General features: G+C 45.1%; 1 protein-coding gene across 1 annotated transcript in view; it reads right to left on the reverse strand.

Moving 5' to 3' along the window:
• Positions 1–4041: 4041 nt before the first annotated feature.
• plppr2b (phospholipid phosphatase related 2b) overlaps positions 4042–22147 on the reverse strand; it is a gene marked incomplete at both ends in the record, with an annotated part of 28556 nt that continues 10450 nt past the window's right edge. Inside the window, 6 exons of the mRNA XM_079278512.1 lie at positions 4042–4150; positions 5340–5470; positions 5880–6056; positions 6681–6931; positions 7381–7501; positions 20031–20219. Of these exons, the coding sequence (XP_079134638.1) occupies positions 4042–4150; positions 5340–5470; positions 5880–6056; positions 6681–6931; positions 7381–7501; positions 20031–20219 (978 nt within the window). The remainder of the gene's footprint in view (positions 4151–5339; positions 5471–5879; positions 6057–6680; positions 6932–7380; positions 7502–20030; positions 20220–22147) is intronic.

The raw sequence follows: 22147 nt of genomic DNA on the forward strand, positions 1-22147 counted from the left end.
AAATCCTCTCTTCTGTTTCAGCATATATTTACATTCCCAAAGTGCTGTTTAATTTCATAAATATTAAAATTGAATACAAAAAAAACCACTCAGGTCCTCAGGTTGACATGGTGAACACTGCCACCTGGTGTCCATATCACCTTACTGCCACAACATTTGAACCGAGGTGCAGTAAATCCACTGTCTCCTGCCATGTTCAGGGTTTTAATTGTTTTGACATCGCCATCATTGAATTTATTGCAAATGAATCGAAGTAGGTGTGGGTCAAACAAACATAGGAACGGGAGACCGCTGTTCGTGTCCCGTACGAAACTAAAAGTAATATTGACATTTTTGTCACCTTAGTCCAGCGGTTCCCAAACTTTTTAGGCCGCGCACCCCCTTCTACATCCCGACCGGGTTCGCGCACCCCCCCCCCCCCCCCCCCCCCGTTAATAAAAAAAAGAAAAAAAAAGAAGCAACAGAGCCTTTTAAGCCTTCATAGCGCATAAGAATCGGACCAATGAGAGAACAGTTTGCTCGCGCGTGTTGTTAGTTTACAATATTTAGTCCGCTGTTAAATGTTGCAGTGTGAACACAAACTGCAACATTGTATCATATTAATCCCTGAATCAGAACAAAGCAAACGAACTGAAGGTGTGAAAACGCCCTGAAACACTGCAACAAAGTTTCAATATCTTTCAGTTACACAAGGCGTCACTTTTAAAGACCAATACTGATGGCGAGCACACACGCACAGGCTCAGAGGCAGATTATCACATTTAATTTACAATTAATGAGCGACTAATGCAGCCAGGATGTCTTCGGACAAAGCATCGATGCGGCGCGACACAGTGTTGTTGGACACCGGGATCATGTCCAACTTTTTTGCTTCTTTCTCCCCAATCATACATTCCAACATCTCTCTGGCAGCTGGCAAGCTCACGTCTTCGGTGATTGTGTGCGGTAGCCCCTTTCTCGCTATTCTGTAACCAGATATGAAGCCCGTAGTGCGTCATTTATAGACCAACACATGAATGAGACTGCAGCTGTTTTTGGCTGTTTTGTAACTCCTCCAATTTCGATATAAACAATGTAAGGGGCTTTTGACTTGCACTGGCATGCTTGGTGTTCAGGTGGCGACGTAAATAAGAGCTTCAGACTGTTAGCCAGAACCTCACTGCACACCACGCACTGTGGCTTTGGGCAATCTGCGTTGCCAATCCAAGTGAAGCCCAGACACACATACTTTTCATCATATTTCCTCTTGTTTTCCCAGTCTGATGCTCTCTCGTTTCCTCTTTTTTCACCTTGACTCCGCGATGGGCCGATGTGCTCCCGATTTGTCTGTGCTATCCCTTCCTCCTTTCCGGTCTCCTCCGTCTCATCTTCCTCTGACTCTGGCTCGATTTCTTCTCCCGGTCTCTCCCCAACGCACCTCTCCGTTCCCCTCGCCTCCGATTCCTCTCTCTCTCTCTGTCCCTCTCCTATTTTACGACTGATAGCTTCAGATGTCCCGCCTGACAGTTTTTAAATTAAAATTACATCTTTTTTTTATATTTAATATTATTACACCATCAGACCGCCATTACACTTTTCCTTTCGCGCACCCCCTAGAGGCAGCTCGCGCACCCCCAGGGGTGCGCGCACCCCACTTTGGGAATCCCTGCCTTAGTCGATCGTTAACCCACACGAGTCAGTGAAGTGAACGTCAACCACGTTTTTTTCCCAAAAAAAAGCCATATTAAGTTTAAAACAGGTTTACAGTTCATAAATACATAGAACATGGACAACTAGGCCAAGGCCTTGAAGCACGGACCAGACCTCTTGAGCTCTGTAACAGTCCACGAGTAGATGCTGTTGTGTTTCATCCTCATGACAATAAATCATGGGCCATGTTGTTGTTGTTACATAGCAACTCCATGATACAGTAGCTCATACAGCAAGTCTGTTGACAGACAACAGCCAGCAGACAACTCAGATGCTCTCTTAAATATTTGAATTACTCCCTTTCCTTTAATATAAGTTACATTTTTTGATTCAATAAATCCTCGATATTTGAAATCGTTGATTTAAAAAAAAAAATGCAAGTTGATATCCACCAAAATGTCTCTTATTACCTTCACGTAGAATGGCCATGGCTCATGATTTGAAGTAAAAGCATTAAACAAATGGAAGTGGTAGAACAGCAAAGACATATCCTTACCGAAGAGTGCGAGATATTACAACAAATCAAGTGAGAAAAATGCAACGCAGGCAGCGTTGTGTGGTAATTGCAATTTATTTTGGTAAATAAATACAAAACAGAAACATTTGTAACATGAAAATAACATCATTTTGGACAGTTACAGTGTTCTCCACCCCTTCAGTTGTTTACAAAAAAAAAAATCCAGACTGAAAAGTCTTTCTTTAAGTAATCTCCAAGCTATAATGAGCACCTTCTGCTTTAACAGGCATTGTTAGGGACGCCTTGGCAGGGGTCCTTTGAAGGCCTGCGGTTACACACAAGCACAAGTGTGTAATTATAGCAGCTACTTTTGACGGTTTAACTGAAGAAAAAAAGATTGCCAAATTAACAGTTTTGCTGCCATACAATGTGCTCATTACAAACATACACACAAATCTCAATAAGCATGCGCACGTACACTCACGCACGCTTGATAAAATGTCTTTATATAACCCATCGCGTACTCTCCTATACTACAATAACCTGCCCTGCGGTGTCCTTTTGAACGAAGCAGATCCAAAGCAAGTTGTGAGCCAAACACAGCGAGCGCACGCTGTTGGATTTCACACACTGCTCCACCGCGCTACATTGCTGCTTCAGACCAGGCCTCGACTCGTCTTCCTGCAGGACAGGTTCAGGTAGCGTCACATTGTTCACACTATTTAAACATAATGATAATGTAGTATATACCGTGTAAAGAAACCTATTTACTGTACAAAACTATACAAAACTCAAAGAGGTCCGACCTCTGTGTTACACACTGATCTGTGCCATTGGTTCCCTAAAGTCCGTGTGAGGAAACAGCTGAACAGGACGGATAAAACAGTGGCGTCAACAACTGACGCCGAACTACTCTTATCACACAATCGCTTCGGAAAGCAAAGGGGGTTAATGCGTTTACCATTTAGATACAGGTAGAGAAAGAAAAAGAAACAGGGACATTCTCTGCAAACTAACACCAACGAAGAAGTCCACATGGGAACAGGCAGTAAGTCGAATGATAAAACCTTCCAAATATTTCACAGCATGGACGTAGAACCTACAGCTTTTAGAAAACACACACCTGAATAGTCAGTAAAAGACATTTGGAGAGCTGATGGCAAATCTAGTTCAGGGATGAATTAACCGATGCCCCAGAAACAAATGGTTGTATCACAAGCACAGCCCTAGTGTGTATGAATCTCTAGGTTCATCTGTGCCATAATTTACAAAGGTGCTTTCCTCTTCGACTGCGTCTCTTGCTTGTTTTGCGGACAGAAATAAAAATCTGTGCCATAATACTCGACAGTACCTGCATTTTGATTACATAAAGGTCTTTGATTCTAATATTGTCCCTTTTTGCCCCCATTGTATTGTCCTGAGTGTTGCAAAATGGTCTGTTGAGGACGATCCACCAGCGATTGGAATTTTCTTAGATGCCCGAACCCTCAGCTTCGCTGAATTACTTTGATTTGAAACAAGTCATCACCAGCCAACAGTCTCTAGAGTCTCTGTTGTGGGTCTTTGTGGAAACCAGGACAAGGAAATAGGGACACAGTATTGCTTCAACAGCTCTGGCTTTGGCGGGTTCTTTCATTGGGTCTTTTATCACCTGAAGGAAAAAAGGAGGCCATCGTGGAGGACAAACAGGACACAACAGGACAGAAGGACACGTATCCTCTCCTACTGGTCCTTAGCGGACGACAGGTTTCGGCCATGCACGCCACGCGCACGTGTGCGCTGTTCTGCGTCCTGTGATTGGTGGACCATTTAGACTTGCGTGGATTTCACTCGTCTGAGAGGGTGTCGTCCTACGGGGTGGGCAGGGCAGGGGGGGGGGCATTCAGTGGGCAGGTCTAGACTGCGCTGGTGAGGCAACGCCGTGAGGGGAGGAGCACATCGGGAGGGGTGGGGGACGGGATTGGCTGATGGTCATGTGATCTCAGAATACGGTAGCCCTGGAGCCTAACAGGAGGGAAGAGGACAGAGAAGATTAGGAGAGATAGAGAGGGAGGGAAGCAAAGAGTATAACATATTTCAAAACATGTGGGAAGTCAGCATAAATCCACACACATGAAACAACTAAGATTATCAGTGAAGACACCCTGACACACTTTAAAAACGAGGTCTAGAGCCATGCTAGCGGCTCTGCGAGGCTGTAGGCACAGTGGTGCAACATGTTTAGTTTATCATGTTAACATGCTAACATATGCATCACTAAATTCAAAGCACAGCGGTACCTGATGGGAATGATACGCTTTTTAAAAGGTATTTTGGGCATAAACTAAATGAGTCTTCTGGGGAGTCTCAGTGTCTAATAGCTAGATATTTCCATAGAAATAGAATAGGAGCAGAGCGGACATGCTTCTGTTTAAATAAACCAATTCATAGCAAGATGCCGACTCATTTAGGTGAAGTTTTGCAGTCACGACTAAAACGAGCGGTGGAGTCGTAATGTTTCGAAGCGTAGAGAGCCAGAGTAAATCAGTAAAATTTAGCAACTTAATGCTTCATCCACATGCTCTTGTCACAGCTTAGGAAAGCACATTGCCAGATGAGCAACAACTTTGTTCGGCTAAATTTCTGTAACCTGTGTTGCATTCCAGCATGGTGGAATTAGCAACATAGCTTATAGGTTAGCAGTGCGCTAGTGAGCTAGCTTCATGCTTTAATGCTACACTGATTACAGAAAATGAGCCGAGCAGCGGGCTGGTGGCCTGCGACAGCGCTGGGTCAAACGCTTTCTCCGCCTCATTCCCCGCCGCTCCGGAGACGGACAAGGTACATAGCTAGCTAGTCAGCCATCCACGGAGCAGCGTCCACCCTCTTCCTGGCGAGCTGTGTCAGCACTTAACGGCACCTCTTTACATTCTTTTGGTAATATAACCACTGAAAACAGCTCAATGTGCATTCTAGTTTACATACAGTCTATTTCTGTTGGTATTTCATGTTGAGCTAAAGGGGTGGACTGACCGCGTGACATTCCCCGTAGCCATGCCGCTAACATGGCTAATAAGTATTTGCTCACCAAATGACACTTTTCAGTCAAAAATATGATCATGGACACTTTGTGCTGCTTTTGATTATTTCAACTATTTGATCAATGTTTTTTCCGTGATGTTTTCCCCGACCCCTTACCTGGAGGCCACTTAACTTTTCGAGTGGACTCTCCACGCGGGGCAGGCTGAGGAGAGGAAGCCCGATCGCGGACTCTGGACGCTGTGGAGGCGGAGGAGGCGGCATTCCTATCTGGGTCTGCTTGAAATTGTTGATCACACATGACACCTGATGGAGAGCAAAGAAAAGAGTTATAAGGTAAAGGGAGGACAGAGATCCGGTCCATTGCACTCAGAAGAGGGAGGATTTTCTGGAGCGTGAAAGTGCGCACCCGAACATTACTGAAGAGGACACTTGCAGTGTGAGAGGGAGACAAAAAGAATGACATATTGTAGGAGGCATGGGAAGATAGGGATGAACCACAGGGGGCACTTTGATCTTTAAAGTTCACTTTTGCAGAAAATGTATGTAGGCCAAGAGGTCCCAAGTGTGTGTGAGTCCATCAGTGTTTCCCAAACTTTTTTTCTGGGCAACCACTTAAAAAAAAAAAAAAAAAAACCCCAATTAGTTTTTGATCTCTGAAATTCCATCCAGCTCTTCCTCCACCCTCCCTTCCCCATATCTCCCTCCCTCTCACCAGGAAGGCAGCGATGGCCCCTCCGGTGATGAACCCAGCCAGGACATCATTCCAGTGGTTTCTGTGTTCGGTCACCCTCACCACCCCCACCAGCACGGCCAGAGACAGCAGCACCAGGCACAAGGTGGGCTTAGTCAGACGCGTCCCTTTGGTCCGGAACACCAGGGTCACGTACATCTGGAGGACAGAGATATATTTGAAATGAAATCAAAACGCCATGTTATTTGTTCACGGTGAGATGCACCGTGAACAAGTCTTCAGTCAGCCGGCTGAGACAATTCACAACGGTGAAAAGCTTGAATGAGCCACAAGAGGCCGCACTCCGCAGTGATTTCAGAGCAGCTGAAGGGTTCCATGGAGTACAACAGAGCGCGTCATAAACACACTGCCATGTTTGTGTTTTCATGTGTGAGTGTGTATGTATGTGTGTGTTTGTGTTCATGTGTGTGTTGCAAATTTCAGCTATGTTTTTCCAAATTCTTGAATGTGTGTGTGAAATGTAAGAAAGTGTGTAGTCCTTTTCTTTACCGCTCTGACTGAATTAATATCTGATTTTTTGGAGAAGCGTACGCTATGATTGGCCAGTCTGCAATTGAGGGGCGGGGCTTAGCAAAGGGTAATTTGCAAAGTACAAAATGTGTTTGGTGCCTTTATTTAAGGTGTGTTGTAAAGTTATTCTCTCTCCCGCCTCCTAGCTAATTTATAAAGCACCAGTAAACGATTCATCAACCATTAATAAGTCCCTTGGTCACAGCCCCTGTCTCCCATCAACCCATTGCACCCCCCCTAATGTTTCCCTACCACCGTGTAGATGGCTGAGTAAAAGCTGAGCGCCGCGTCTTTGGAGGGGAAGGACTTGCGGGCGGACGCCACCAGGTACGGATTTCCTGTGCAGGCCCGGCGCTCGGCGATGTAGTGCACCGGAGACTGGCAGCCCAGAGCCGTATAGTTTGGCCTGCAGGCGGACAGGAAGTGCGGCGTCTGGTTTCCTGTCACCACTTGACCGGCATTGGCAAAGATGGTGGTGGTGAAGAGCCCGAAGGAGTAGACACCTGTGTAACGGGAAAAAAAGAGACGCAGTGGGAAAAGAGGGAGGGTTGTGTGTATGTAAACACAAAATAAGTGAGTCAATGAGACTGGTGCGAAACAACCACTTAAATGTGGATTAAATGCTTACGCTGACTTCTGACTGTGTGGGAGTGAAATGCCAGACAGACCTGGCCTTTGCTTTTTTGTTTCATATCTATAGTCCATCACTAAGATTCATAATTTGGATAAATACAGGCTACAGAGATGATGAAAAAGATCATCAGCAGAACATAAAGAGAGGGAAAATGAGTCCACAGGAGACATAAGAAGAACAAGCTCTCTCTCTCTCTCTCGCTCTTGCTCTGGCCTTGTAGGAGTGCTGATGCAAGTCTAAATGAGCCTCGGTCCCAGAGCACAGAGGCTCTATTCAGTCCAAGCTGCAGAACCTCTGATCTTTAGCACTATAACTGACCCAGAAAACGTACAATCCTGCGGAGGAGAGGGTTGAAATAACAGCAGTCGGCGGTCACTATGGTCTTCTCCTGAGCTCCCTCTGTCTTCACAAAGAAACTGGTCACTTCCCCGATCAGAATCTGGGACAAAAAGAGAGACAGAGAAAACACACATCTTTTTTTTGTTTTTGTCAGACAGAAAGCTAAAACTGTGTGATTAAGGATTGATCCGCTTCCAGTTCAATGTGGTGCGCAGCAAAAATGATTCACGGCCTCTGTAGGAAATTTGGGTTTAGAAGTGTGTTTTAAGAAACTATAATAGAAGTGTTTAATGACTCATAATTAAGAAATCATAATTAGAAGTGTTTTGGAAATACATAATTAGTGGAAATGTTTTAGAATTTGTAGTTAGAAGTGTATCTTAGTATAATTTGTAGCACCTTCATATCTATCTTTGTGAAACTTGTGAAGCTTTTACCAAAAGTTGCAAATCCTTAATGTAGAATGTTTATCATAGAAGTGTTAAGCCATAAGAGACAGTCATTGAATGTATTTGGAGAAAGGCTTATGGACAGAGAGATTTCTAGACAGGCAATTACAGATCACACCCGTGCGAGGGTCCTGCGAGGAGGAGGAGACTGTTGAAGTTAGCCAATAGGAATTGAGATAGACAAAAAGGGGGGGGGGGGGGGGGGTTCGGAAAGTTGCTTTGCCCTCAGCCTGGACACGATGTCTCCATGCTGAGGTGCGAGTGAATAGCTTTTCCGCGGATCATGTTATATTTTATATTCTGTTAGTAGTGTACTTCATTGTGTAATTGGATTAGCTTCAGTAGGATTCAATTCTTTTTAATTGTAAACCAGTTTTTGGTAGATTTATTAAGAAGCGACGCTACTGTAAACATCAGTACCGCGTGGTCTCCGGCCTCCTCTCTCCGTGGGGAAGATTCAAGCCTCCACACTCGCAGCGATTACGTTTCTCCTTGGCCGGCCTGCTTTATATATCCCTCACCATTTGGCTGCTTTCATGCCGCTTTAGTAAATCCCACCATTAACACCTCCCATTCACTCTCATCAGTGGGAGTTTGTCGACCTCAATGTCTCATACACCTGCTATCTCTCCATTTCATTTATTTTTTTTAATTCCGTACACATTTACAGCAGCTCTATGAAACCAGGGCTACACTTTGATTAATAATGCCGTGCTGGTTAACAACCCCAAAAGCGAACATTGGGTTTGCCAGGTAACATTAATCAAACACATCTTGTACTATTTTTATGAAATATTTGAAGTGCATTAATTAAAGTTTTACCCCACCCTGATCGCACCTCAATAAAACCGCCATTACATCTTTATTATTATAGCCTTAACACATTCAGAACACCCATTTAAAGAACCCATCCTCAAGGCCTTGGGTTTAAAAACCCAAGTCTAATTAGCAGGGCATTGATCTCTTTTGACAGGGGAATGAATCAACACCACGTAAAGCACATTCCTGGACACCGTTACACCCCGAACCTGTTTGATCAGGGCTACATGCTCATCCAATATACATGGCCCAGAGCCAGGAGCGTGGGACGATGCTGATGCTCACTGCGCTGCGTGTGACAGATGAAGGTGGAGGTTTTACACCATAGCGCTGACTGTTATGGAACGGTTTCAGCGAGGGGTTGTGGGGCTTGTGTGTCAACATGAGTTATGCTCCTTTTTTTTGGAGTACGAGGCGACCAGAGTGCCGCAAAGTTATGCAGCCCTGAAGTCATGTGAGGTGGTGAGAGAGGGTTCTGGGTTCCATCAGGCTATTCTTTAAGAGATGATGGCGGTGTGGTTGTTTTCTCACCTTACTAGAAAGTTCAGAGAGCCTGATTCACAGATTCATTTTGGTTCTTCCGTACACAGAGAAAACATGCTACTGGACTGGACGTGCTCGCTACATGGAGGACGAGCAGCAAGTTGCAAGGATGTGGTGAAAAAACTGCAGCCCATCTCTGCTACGGCTGTGGCTGTTCAGTTTCCTTCAGGTTCCTCTTCCCAGTGTTCCCAGTGTCCCCCCCCCCCCCTCTCTGACTGTGTTTATGTTTTGTCTGCGTGTGCCGGTGTGGGCGTGGTCTCCTGGCTCTGCTCGTTATACTCACCTGCGGCTCATCAGCTCATCAACCTGCAGTATGGCTGGGTTTGAAATCATATAGTTCTGTACTATTCATACTATTCATACCATGTATGAATAAAACAATCAACTGCCCCACAATGCATTGCGTCTGGGTGCCTTGAGACTGGTCGAGTGAGATTTAGAGCCAGGCTAAAAGCTGTTAATATGACGCTCTATTAAAATCACTACAGACGTCTTACAACACATGGTTTCCACAGGCTTCCGATTTTCAGGGAGGTTGTTTAAGAGCTTCGGGCTGCAGGAATTCTTTGAGCTGGTATTTAGGTGTGGTATAAAATTGAATCAGAGCTTCTGTGGTTTGTGCCAGAACACATGTAGTGAGCGGATTATATACTCAGGGAGCAAGATCGTGAAAAGTTTCAAACACCATGAAGAAAAATGCAGTGTCGCTACAACAGAGAACCGCACGGACAAACTTCAACAAATGGTTGCGGGGGGAGAAGAAAAGGAGGAGGAGGAGGAGGAGAAGAAGAAGAGGAGAAGGACGTGGAGGAAGAGGAGCGGAGGAGACAGCAGCCACTGATGATAGTCAGCTAGCAGCCAAAAGGGCAGAAGGCATGAGAGACTTGCAAATGGCAATTAATCAGCATGCAGCTGAGATTACAGATTCGAGAAAAGAGGATGATTGCAACATAATTGAAACTATCAAAAGGCTCATTTTGAACTTCCCAAACTGGCTTCAACAGCTGTGTATGCAGCAGCGTGGCCAAAACAAGTGTAAGAGATGTGCACTACAACAGGAAGATGCCACAAAATAAAAGAGTTTCAGAGTTAAAAAGACAAGACAACCCTAACCCTAAAACAGATACGGCTGCTGCAGCCCCAGACCTAATAAACACACAAATGTTAGCTGCGAAAAAATAACAACAACAAAAGAAAGAAAAGGGAACGAACAGGAATATCTGATGTATGTAAAATCAATTTGTCTGTCTTTGTGGTACCTTACGACTGGAGCTCATTTTAAAGTGTGCCGTGAAAAGCTGCAGGTAATAACATCGTCTTGTTACCACTCTCTATGTTCTCTCACTGCGATGCAGAATGAAGTCTGCATCCCCCCCCCCCGATTCTAATTCCTAATCGATTCTAATCCCTTTTCATACTGATCTTACTTGAAAGGTTGCTTCGTGCTGCTCTGCTTTAATCACAATAAAAAAAAGATGTGTGGTAGAAAAGAACTGTATAAATGTATTGATGGCTCCGGGCTCTGTCGGAACCATGCTCCTCTCCAGCAGCTCGTAGTTCAGACGGCCGCAGGGATCAATATTCATGCAGAGAATACACAAAGGCTGCAATCTCTTGGTCTTTGACTCAAATGTTAATAAGCTTGCAGATGTTGTCATGGCAGCTATGTCGTTAATTTGACAGCTGAGTAGGAGTCAACAGAGAGAATGAAGGCTGGACTGGAAGCTTTCTGTTCAGATAGTGACGAGTTTTCTTCATCGAATATCTTGAATTGATCTCTTTTGACAGGGGAATGTCAGGCACAGTTCTACATGTCGCCTTCATCCATGGTATGTCACAAATGTCTCACTGGAAAGCGCTCCTGCATTCGCGACCAGCTAGTGCGGCATTCAGCAGCTAAAGAGAAAGATACATCCCCAAAGAGTTGGTGGAGACCAAAACAGAGCTAAAAGGAGAGTGAATATCGGAGTTGCATTCGTCTGCTGGGAATTTACAGGACTGCAACTGCAGTCCATAGATGTCATTATCGTTTTGTCACTGATTTAAAAAAGATGTTATATGCCAAAAAAAAAAAATCAACAAGCACCGAGACATGAGCAAACACAATTCAATGCAACACACTTGGCAGAGAAACACAAAGCGAATAAAGGTCTGACACACAAGCAAAAGGCCATATGCACTAATGGAAAGTTAATGGAAAAAAAAGTTTGTGCGCATGTGTGAGAGGACAAAAGAATTATTAGGAGACCAGAGGATCGAAAAGAAAGTGGGGAGAGATTAGAAGAAAAAACGCCCCAATCTCTCAGAAGAAGATGAGATGGGCTGACATTCAGCAATCCTGAAACACAAAAGATTTCCTCGGCTTCGAAAGTAATAGGCTGCCTCAGACGGAGGAGAGGATGGTCATTTGAAGTTCAGCTGTAGTGCAGATGGGGACTGTCAGTGTACCATCATGGAGCAGCTGAAATACACACTCCTGTCCAGAGATCACACGGCCTCCTTTGTCGCGAATGTAGGAACACGTGTTTGTGCACAAACGCGTGTGTGTGTGTGTGTGTATATCTGTTAGTCAGACTTTTTCGTCAAGAGTGTTTTTCAACTCTGACAACAATATCGATAAATTGAAAGGATTTGGGGTGGAGCAGAAGAAGAAGAAGAGCACATGAGGGGAGAGTGGTGAACGCGACATGATTGGCTTTCTTTGATTTTCTACCTTTTGTGACATGGTGACCGTCGATTGTTGGGCCGTTCTTTTTGCTTCTTTTTCTAAAAGCGTGACTCCAAACAAGTGTGTCTGCGCGTACGACGAAGTTGACAATAGATGACAAACGAGGTTCAAAAAGAGAAAATCATGAAAGAAAAGGAAAAGGGATGAAACAGTAATTGTAAAGACAGTCAGTTTGAAAACCTAATTTTCCGAGGAACGTGTAGTGGGACGACAAACTCCCACTGTTTAGAGAGGAACTGCAGACTGATGTTATTTTAACAATAGATTCAATCATCACTTTCACTTCACGGCTCCTCCGCAAAGATACATTGCTTGAAAAAAGACAGACAGCAAACATACAGGGATGTATACGCATAATAAACACACCGTGTACCGTGAGTCATAGTAACGGGAGCAAGTGACGCACCAATAAATGCCAGTTTGACGTCACAATGTATAAAAAGCATCTTAAACTCAAGGGTGTGGAGATTGACGCCAGTGTCTCCGTACGTTCTTTACAGATGTGTTTGGATCTTATGATCGTTCTCAGCTTGGGGATATTGTAAAGAAATCTAGCTCTGCGTTTACACCGTGTGTAAACGCGGGATGTCATTCAGACATTCAGACATCAAATGACATTTGTTGACATTGCAAGGCCTGTGTTCTACTTTAAACACACACACGTGCGCACGCAGCCTTCTCACGCACCGCACCGGCGATGGTAACCATGACAATTTAGCTGCTTCATCGTCACCCACACTCTCTCCATCCATCTCTTCTTTTCTCTGTCTCACTCTGCTTTTATTCTGCAGCTTCCCGAGGTCTTTGTGGAGGAGAAACTAGGCTACCGGAAACACTGATTCAAATATAAATTGTCCTTTCTCGCCTGCTTCTTGGTCTCTCTTTGTGTTCAGTGAGGTTTGAAGTATGACCCTGTATCTTTTCTTGTCTCTTTGCATTTTCCTCCCTCCCCCTCCAGCCTCCCCCCCCCCATATCTGTCCTCATCCTGCTTACTCTCCATCTCTCTCTCTCCACCTCTTCACATTCCCCCTTTTCTTCTTCGAAGAAGAAGCGTTTCTTTCCATCTGCCTCCCAGTTAAGCAGAAACAGAGGATCAGTGTGGGATGAGGATGAGGCCAGAGTGCGAGTGTGAGTGGATGGCTGGATTGGGGTTCTCATCTAAGGGTTAGAGCTCTTATTACGGGCTATCGCAGTGGGAGCGGACGGCTGGTCGAGGGTATCGACGTGGGGCTGCACGGCCCGCTGTCCTCCAGCCTGCGTGATTGGCAGCGACCGGATAAAGCCGCAATTATCCCTTATTATCCTCTGCTGACGCATCGATCTGTCTGTCTGTCTTTCTCTCTCTATCTTGCACATGCAAACACACACAAGGTGGAATAATTAAACATGGATGGACAGATGGTGATGGGCAGTGGCAAAACAGATTATACCAAATACGGCATTTTAGTTGGAATTAAATGAGCTTATAATGATATTACACTGATGCCAGCAAGAGAGAGTCACATTATCAGCATTCTCACCTGACAATTAAAACCTCACTCACAGAGCAACCCTCTGAACCCCAAAACCAAAAAAGCATATTTTCTTCAAACAATCGCCAAAACCTCACCGTTTCAGAAGCTGTAAGAAACTGAATTTTCCTTGAACATATCATGTGTGAGTGATGCTTCTGTCAGAAAAAGAAACCAAAACAAAGCTGGGATATTTCAGAAAAAAACATTTTATTCCACATGTCTCGCATATAATCCCGCCCGGAATAAACCTATTGCTTTAACCAGATTCTGTAAAAAAAACCAATAATTCTGCGCTCCTCAGCGTAACTAGGAAGCCATGATTACTTTGCCTGAGGCTAACAGTCATGTGACAACAATTCCTTGAAACTTCGACTGAAGCTGCCCATCCGGACTCAAACTAGTCATCTATACCCATCCATACACCGCAGGCGCAGCTTGCGGGAGCATTTTGGGGTTAAGTGTCTTGCCTCAGGACGACATGTACGAGCGGAGCCGGGGATCTGATTGAAGGACTACCCTGCTCTACCACTGAGCGACCCTGATAGTGATCCGTGCTGAGAGCAAAAGGGCCACGAATTGGTCAAATGCAATCTGGAAACCCATCATGAATCCGTCTGATGAACATTTGGCTTTTTTTTAAATTTTATTTTCAATATTGACTGTTCACCGAGAGTAAACTTGTGAAACAATTCGGTCTTAGGCGCTATCTCTCAACTCTGACTTGTGTCTCAAGTCTGACCGTAAACAATGACCGGCGCACGCAAGAGGAAGTCTTAGCCTATCCGGATATATCACGGCTAAATCACGGTGAGACTGATAGCCGATGGCTCGGAGATTGCCATGATGGTATCTACACTGATTGACCTTCAACAGCACATCTCACATCAGCGCCAAAAATCACTTTTGTCAAACTTTTGCGTTCTTCCGCTCTCCTACACTCCCTGAAGAGGAATTCATCAAGGGAGCTGATCTCCTCGCAATCCGATTGGAAGAGTTTCAGTGTGACAATTGTTTTTGTCCCGCTCAATGGCGCTTCCCAATCCTCCTTCGTCTGTCATACGTGACTCCATTATTCATGAAGGATTGTCCCCAGGATTAACTGTATGCAAACTTCTGGTCTATTTGCATATGGGCATTGGACTGGTTTGTGAGTCTGTGCTCATGTGTGTGTGTGTGTGTGTGTGTGTGTGTGTGTGTGTGTACACTTCCCCCAGCTTGTGCGATAAAACACAAGTCCGATGACAATTGCAATCAACTGGAAAATGTCAGAAGAAAAGCATAATTGCACGAATGAACCGCCCGAGTTCTCCTCGTCAGAGATCCACGAAGACGCTCACTTCGGCATTACTTTTCAGTGCATGCGTGGGAGTGTGTGATTGTGCGTCTATGCACGACAGTGTGCGTTTGTGTGAGCACATTCCTTTTGGGTTGCTTGTCAAAGATGACAACTGTGATTGCGGTAACAATAGAAGGTAAATATAGAACAGAGAAAAGGCGAAAAAACGCGAAACGGGAAAAACCTGGGTTTTATGAACAGCATAATTTGCTTTTCATTAGCATAACAATGGAGCAGTCACAGGGAGCATGATGGGAGACATATTAAGACAGGGGAAGTGAGCTGTAGCACCTACCGCCTCCCACCACCAATCAGATGTGTCGACCTCAGACACCTAAGCAGGGAGTAGCAAACCAGTTCCACCTCCAAGTGTTTATGACAGGAAAAAGAGTGTCGCCGGCTACGGTCTAGATTTGACACTTCCACATTATATCTGAGATCCAATCAAGAAGATTGGATTTGGGGATTTTGCTGCCGCTGGAAGAGCAGCCTTGCGGTTGGAGAGGAGGTGGTTTCGTCTGAACACATTTACAATACCTGTTGAAATACAAACAGCGGAGGGGGAGAAGGAGAGGGACCTGAAACCTTTGACCTACAGCAAAGACTGTTGATCTCTGAGGAAGCACGAGAGGACCAGATAGTCTGCAATCAAATCAGCTGAGTCACTCAATTCAATTCTGCATAACCCCGCTCTACTGAATGAGAAGGTTCCCCTCTTTGTATCCCCTTTTGCCACAAATGAAACGTACCACTGCAAGCCTCCAGCACCGTCTATCTCGTGAGGTTGCACGAATGAATTCTCCTGAATGAATCAGCTGTCAATCATTTGGGATTTCATGTGTTATTCTGCAATGAATGTATTTTTCTTCCCACAAAAAAAAAAGCCTTTTGGCAACGCCGAGTACGAGTTGTACTGAAATGTGAGTTACACCGGTAAGTACAACAAGCAAAGGCAACAGTGAAGGTACTGAAAGAGCAAAACATGTGAGATGCAGTTGGTCTATTGACGCTGCTGTTAGTGGAGAACCTGCTTATCTGTGCCTTTTCTTCTCAGTGGATTTCTACCAGCTGGGTTGTTGGTCCAAAGCTTTGCCGTTTATGTCATTGACAGCCAAACTATTTCCTGCTGGCTAACTCCATTGTAATAGCTCTAGCTATATCTCCAAATGTCCATCCTGGTGTCTGCAGGGGGATAAGATAAACCACCAAACAACAAAATAAGCATTTCTAAAAACCCAGCCCTGCTTCTTTTACCTCCAGCGCAGTCCGACCTTTGACCTCTGGAAAGCAAAGAGAGCTGCCTCATTTAGGATCCGACAATCACTTAAAGCTTCGACTCGGAGTATTGTCCCTCTTCATCTCCTCCAACTGATGTTGGTCACAGACTATTCAAATGTCCACACACACACACACACACACACACACACACACACACACACACACACAATGTGGCTTTGACCACAGCCAGCATCTGTTTTTGAAGATACGACGGCAACAACAGCACAATGCAGTTTCTTTTTTTGGTGCATCAAGCGCTCTGACTTAATGAACTCTGGCATGACGATATGGTCTGCCGGCATAGTTTGCAACAATCCCCGTCTTTCTGTCACATGGAGATACATCACACACGAAGGCTCTTCCCAAGTTTTAAGAGACCACAGAAAACAAACACTGAACGGCGTCGGAAAGACTCTCTTGTTCCCCCATTCCTATCCTTCACTCTTCCTCCTTGAGCTGTCTTATTTTTTATGGGGTCGTGCCGGACACAACCGCGGCCGGAGCAATTATGTTTTCAGGTCGTTAGTCCGTCCGGTCCATTCTCGTGAACGCAATACCTCAATTTATACTTCAAATTTGGCACAAATGTACACTTTCACTTCAGGTCAAACGTCAGGATCCCTGTGACTTCACGTCCATTTTATTCTTGTGAATGTGATATCTCATTAATGCCTCGCGGGAATTTCTTTAAATGTGGCAAAAAATGTCACCGTAAACCTCACAAAACACATTTTTGCCCATAACTCAAGAACTCTGAAGCTAATAATGACAATTTCACACAAATCTCTAAGAGGACATTTTGGACAGACATGGACGTAAACTGCAACTTGACCGGTTGGCGGAGGCCCACAACGATGAAGCGGTAATTCTAGATGGTTTTGTTTTCTCTCGCTTTCTCTCTGGTACCTCTGATTGTCGCGTTCCTCATTACACCCCTTCCTCCCACCGTGCGCTGCATTTTGAACTCGCTGTGTCTCTCCTCTCTAGGAGCACGCTCGCTTTGCCTTCCCGTACTGTTGAGAGGCTGATATTTAGCAGCATGACAATGGGGCTCTCTCCGGGGCAAAAGTATTTCGCATTATGCTCCTGACCAACAAAAAGAAAAGAAAAAAAAAAAAGAGGTGGAGAAATAAACCTCTACGTTCAAGACTTTTCATTCAGTCACCGCCTCACATCCCCTTGCTTGAGCAAGTGTGTGTGTGAGTGAGTGAGGGCTCACATTGTGTCACATGCATCTCAATTCTACAATTACCATTTGATCTATTATTGGTTGCAGCTTAACTGTATTGACCGATGGGTGGGTTTGTGGTGTGCAATCAGAGCACACACACACACACACACACACACACACACACACACACACACACACACACACACACACACACACACACACACACAGTCTCCATTACATAACACACACCCTCACATACACACACACACACACGCGCGCACTAATAATTAGAAAACGGTTGAAATAGCACTCTAGCGTGCTCTTTCAGCTAGCTTGGCAAGATAATTGGCATGAGTGCTGAAATGTCACCTGTGCTGTGTCTGCTGCATGTATTGTGTGTCGGCTGTGTGTGCTGGAGTTGACAGTAACATAGATCGCCTGTAGCCACTCTGACTAGTAGTCAGATCCCAGTACTAGTCTTACACACACACACACACACACACACACACACACACACACACACAGACTCCCACCTGCACACGCAGAATCCGCTTTCAGTGGCAGTGGAGGAGAAGATGTGCGCGGTCATCCACCCACGCACTTACCTTCACTGATCCACTGCAACGTACAGCACAAGTACCACACAAGTGCTTCTATTTCCCTCATCCTCTCACTTCCTATCTCTTTGTCTCTTTCTATGCTGCACACACACACACACACACAAACACACAATTCAATTATGGTACAAGCCACATTTTCATGTTTCGGTGGTCGATGAGAGTCAGAAGCTGTTGTTCCTTATCTCTTTTCAGGCTGTTCTCATTCACTGTTTGTACTTATATGAAAAGTAAGGGACTGTAATTAGTATAAAACCAACGTTATCGTGAGCCAGGGCTTCCAGGACTGCCACTAAGGAAGTCAGGGGGCGAAGTTATTGAGCTATTTCTGGAGCTTTTGACCGTATCCCACAGTCTTCTTCAAAGGACGACAGAGCTGGTCTTCGGTCATGTGGTAACAGGTGGTCATATAACTGTAATATCATTTTGAAAATCTACCAGAGATACAGTATGTGTCCCCGCACACAAAGTAACCTTTTTGGACGTGACCATAACCAAGTAATACATATCTCAGCCTCTTTGATTCCCTTTTCTTTGAGAAGAGGGAACAGGAAGTGCAAAAATGTTAACTCGTATCTGGGTTTAAGGACTCATTCCTGCAGCCCTCTATTTTTCGCAGTGTCAATGTAAGTTCACTTAAAGTGCTTGTGTTTGCCACTGAGAAACCTAGTTATCCTGAGTTGTGTGCCTCCCCCTCATTCTACAACGAGACGGCAGCAAAAAGAGAGAGGGTGTGGAGTAAAAGTAAGAGAAACCCTGTGCAGTTTTGAACTGTCACAAAATCGGTGTACGTCAGTCGAAGAGCTCGTCCAATTTATGTTCGCGGATGAAAGCCTGAGACAAAATTCGGGGAAAAGAGAGATAAATATCTGCTTTTTTTTCTCTTTTTATTGTGTCTGAACAGAGGCCCGTGGGATGGAGCGGCATCTTGGAGCGAGAGAGAACACAGATGCTCTGATTTTCAATCAAGCCGCTTCACACTCCAGGCAAAATCACGCCACTCCGCTCCCACTCTGCAGAGCCCGCGAGCCCCGGTGCCTACAGCCCCCATCCAGTCCAGAGTTCGGCTCAGAGCAAACACGCATACACACAGATAAACACAAAGTCCACCTGTGCATCTGCCAAACGGGTTAATGTGTGACTGTGTGTGACATTGTGTCAGATACAATAATCAATGAAGACAAAAAAGTTTAACTGTGTCTTCACAACATGAGAAAAGATATTGGGGTGACAGAAGAGGAGATCTGAGTCACATCTATATAGAAATGAAATGCAATAAAAAAATACAGAAATTACACCAGGACTGCCTGTCAATGCTTGTGTACGTGTGTTTGTGCTGCCCAAATATGTGGCTCAAAGGCAGCCACGTCCTAATGCCACTTAGCATTGCAGGACATCAAAGAGAGAGACCTTGGGGGACAAGACAGACAGCCACGGAGACGGAGCTTTGATGAGGATGTGAACCTATGTTTCATTGTTAATAATACCCCACAGTGCTGACAAGAAAGTATGGCCGCTCTAATGGAATTCAGCGTCTACACTAATAACGTCACGGAGCCTCGATATATTCATTTTAAACTGGTTTAGTGGAAATGAATGGCAAAAATCAAGACGCTGAACATTCATCTTTCATTCGCTGCGTGTTGCCAAGAACTCGTGACCTACAAATCGCAATTCTGTATAGACGTTTTAATTATTAAAAAAGATGCTTCAATATGCATTTTTTCAGCCTCGGATTAAGACGGTTCAGCGAAAGGAAATAACGCGCTGCTTCTTGTACACGAAGCCATTTAGAGCTGATGGTTTATTCTGCTTTGGTAGCGTGCAGTCTTGGAATAAGGACAGGCTCTCTGCACACTGTAGCTATCGCAGACTGCTCAGTGGAGGACAAATTTAGTGCCCGTTGCCATGGTTATGACAGAGAACGCATCCACACACAAACGGAGCAGCGAGACCACGAGGATGCACACCTACACAGCTCTGTCCTCTTTCAATCCACAAACACCACGTGTACATGAGGAGTAACTATCTGTGTGTGTGTGTGAGATTATGTTAGGTTTGTGTGTGCGTGTGCGTGTAGGGTATTGTCATGTCTGCGGTGTGTGTGCGCATGAGGAGCACCTGTGGAAGCACTTTTTTTTCTTTTTTCTTTACAAGTTGAACACAGACTCACCGTCACAGTGGGGATGGCGGTGACTAGGGAGTAGACGAGGACGGGCGGCGCCTTGCTGTTGTCCTCCGGTCCCGGGTTCGGCTTGGAGTAGGCTTTGTCGAAACAGAAGAAGCCCTGGATGTGCACGGGGAACGTGTCCGTGTACTCAAAGTAGTACGCCAACAGAACGGTCCCTGCCATGATGACCAGCTGGAAATAAAACATATTGGTTCCAGCTTTAGGATTGGATCCGCAGGAAGAGGAGGTGGGAGAAGAAAAAGACAGCCGGGGAAAAGGAGGATGTGGAAAAAATATTGTCACGGATTTATAGGAAAAAAAGAAAGAATAAAAAAAGGAATAAAAAGGGAGAGATTTTTCCTTCACAGAGCCAAATGATGGATGCTTCGGTAATGTGTAAAATGAATCAAGTGTGCGTGGAGAGACAGTGAGAGATGAGGATGAGAGAGAGGGAGAGGGAGGGAGGGAGAGATAGAGACAGAGGGAGACAAATAAGGAGAAAGACGATAGAGAGGGGGAAAGAGACAGCACTGACAGAGAGATGAGAGAGAGAGAGAGAGAGAGGGAGAGAGAGAGGGAGAGAGAGAGAGATCCCTTCAGCGGTGTCAGCGCAGCGTGCAGAGTGGGAGGGTAAAGAGACAAATGGAGACCGATCAAAGAAAATAACGCTGTATGGAGGAAAACAGGAAGAGCTGATCAAGGACGGGAGAGAGGTGGGAGGGGGGGGGGGGGTGAGACACAGATGGGGTGAAAAAGAGCAGAGCGGTGGAGAAGACAAGAGGAGGGAGGAAGAGAGAAAGAGAAACAACCGTGGGAAAAGCGTTGTGTGTGTGTGTGAGTGACTATCTGTATAACTTAAGTTACCAGCTGTACGCAAAGTTATGCAGCATAAAATATGATCTCCATAACTATTTTAAACAGTATTTGACAACAGAAAGCATTAGCAATTCCTAACAGAGAGTAAGAGGGGATGATAAACATAGAAACATGAAAAGAAACCCACGCCATTCTGCACAGATGAGACCGATGCACGAGTACTAATTATTCATTTATACTCCAGTAAACAGCACTCCAACGTCTTTGCCCAACTCCCTGCAGGGAAAACAAACAAGAAATAATCTACAACTGCAGACTCAGCTTCTCGAACTGAAAACTGAGGGTTTGTGCAATATTTGTTCGCCCTGCGGGTAGCTTTGGGCCTGAACCAAAAAAACTACAAGTAAAAAAAAAAAGAGGATATATTTATATATCGCTGATTAGTTGCATCATAATCTGCGGCCTGAATTGTGAGATGAACTTCTATTGTGTGTGGATGACAAATGTATCAGCACCAAAAACACGAGGAGCCTCTGCTGGCAGGCTGAGCTGCTGGTTTGAGGCCCATGAGGCAGGAAAAGTATCAGCGGTTTGGCAGCTGCTGCTTACAAATTGCTCTGTTAACTTCAAGGGGTTACAATATGTATGGCATTTTTAAGGTTAACTTGCTACACGTAACACATTCCAGCATTATTACACACTGAAGAGTGATCATGAACATGGGGAGAGGGTGACCTAATTCAAACCCCTTTACACCGCACGCTCCTCCCCGCTGTCAGCTCGGCTTCTCTCCTTTTCCCGTTTCCTTTACAGTCACTGAAAATCCGTGGATGACTCCCTTTGTGAAAAATAAAATCAAAAAATTGATCTGTGCGTACCCGTGGCAATGTGCAAGCCTGATCGACTGATTTGTTTGTGGGTCTTTGCACTGAGGGACCACAGGGAGAGCATCATAATGGGGGGGGGGGGGGGGGGTGTATATATATAGCATCAACACGTGCAGGCAAACCACACAAACACCTCCATCTTGTAGTATATAAATATAGTCCAAGAATACCAAGCAGCTCCATGTTTTTCCAAGTTCTTTTCCATCTGTGTGTGTGTGTGTGTGTGTGTGTGTGTGTTTCCATGCACGTGTTCGGATTTGTCTGCAGGCATGTGGGTGCAGTGCCATGTCTGCGGAGGAACTCTTGACACGGGCACGCTGTGTTGAACATTTCTTTCAATCATCGGTTCCTCTGTTTCTTGCCGAGCTACAGAAGGCTTGAGGGAGGGAGCGAGGGAGGGAGGCGCAGAGAGGTGGG

Source organism: Melanostigma gelatinosum, assembly GCF_949748355.1.
Source record: "Melanostigma gelatinosum genome assembly, chromosome: 11".
Lineage (NCBI taxonomy): Eukaryota > Metazoa > Chordata > Actinopteri > Perciformes > Zoarcidae > Melanostigma > Melanostigma gelatinosum.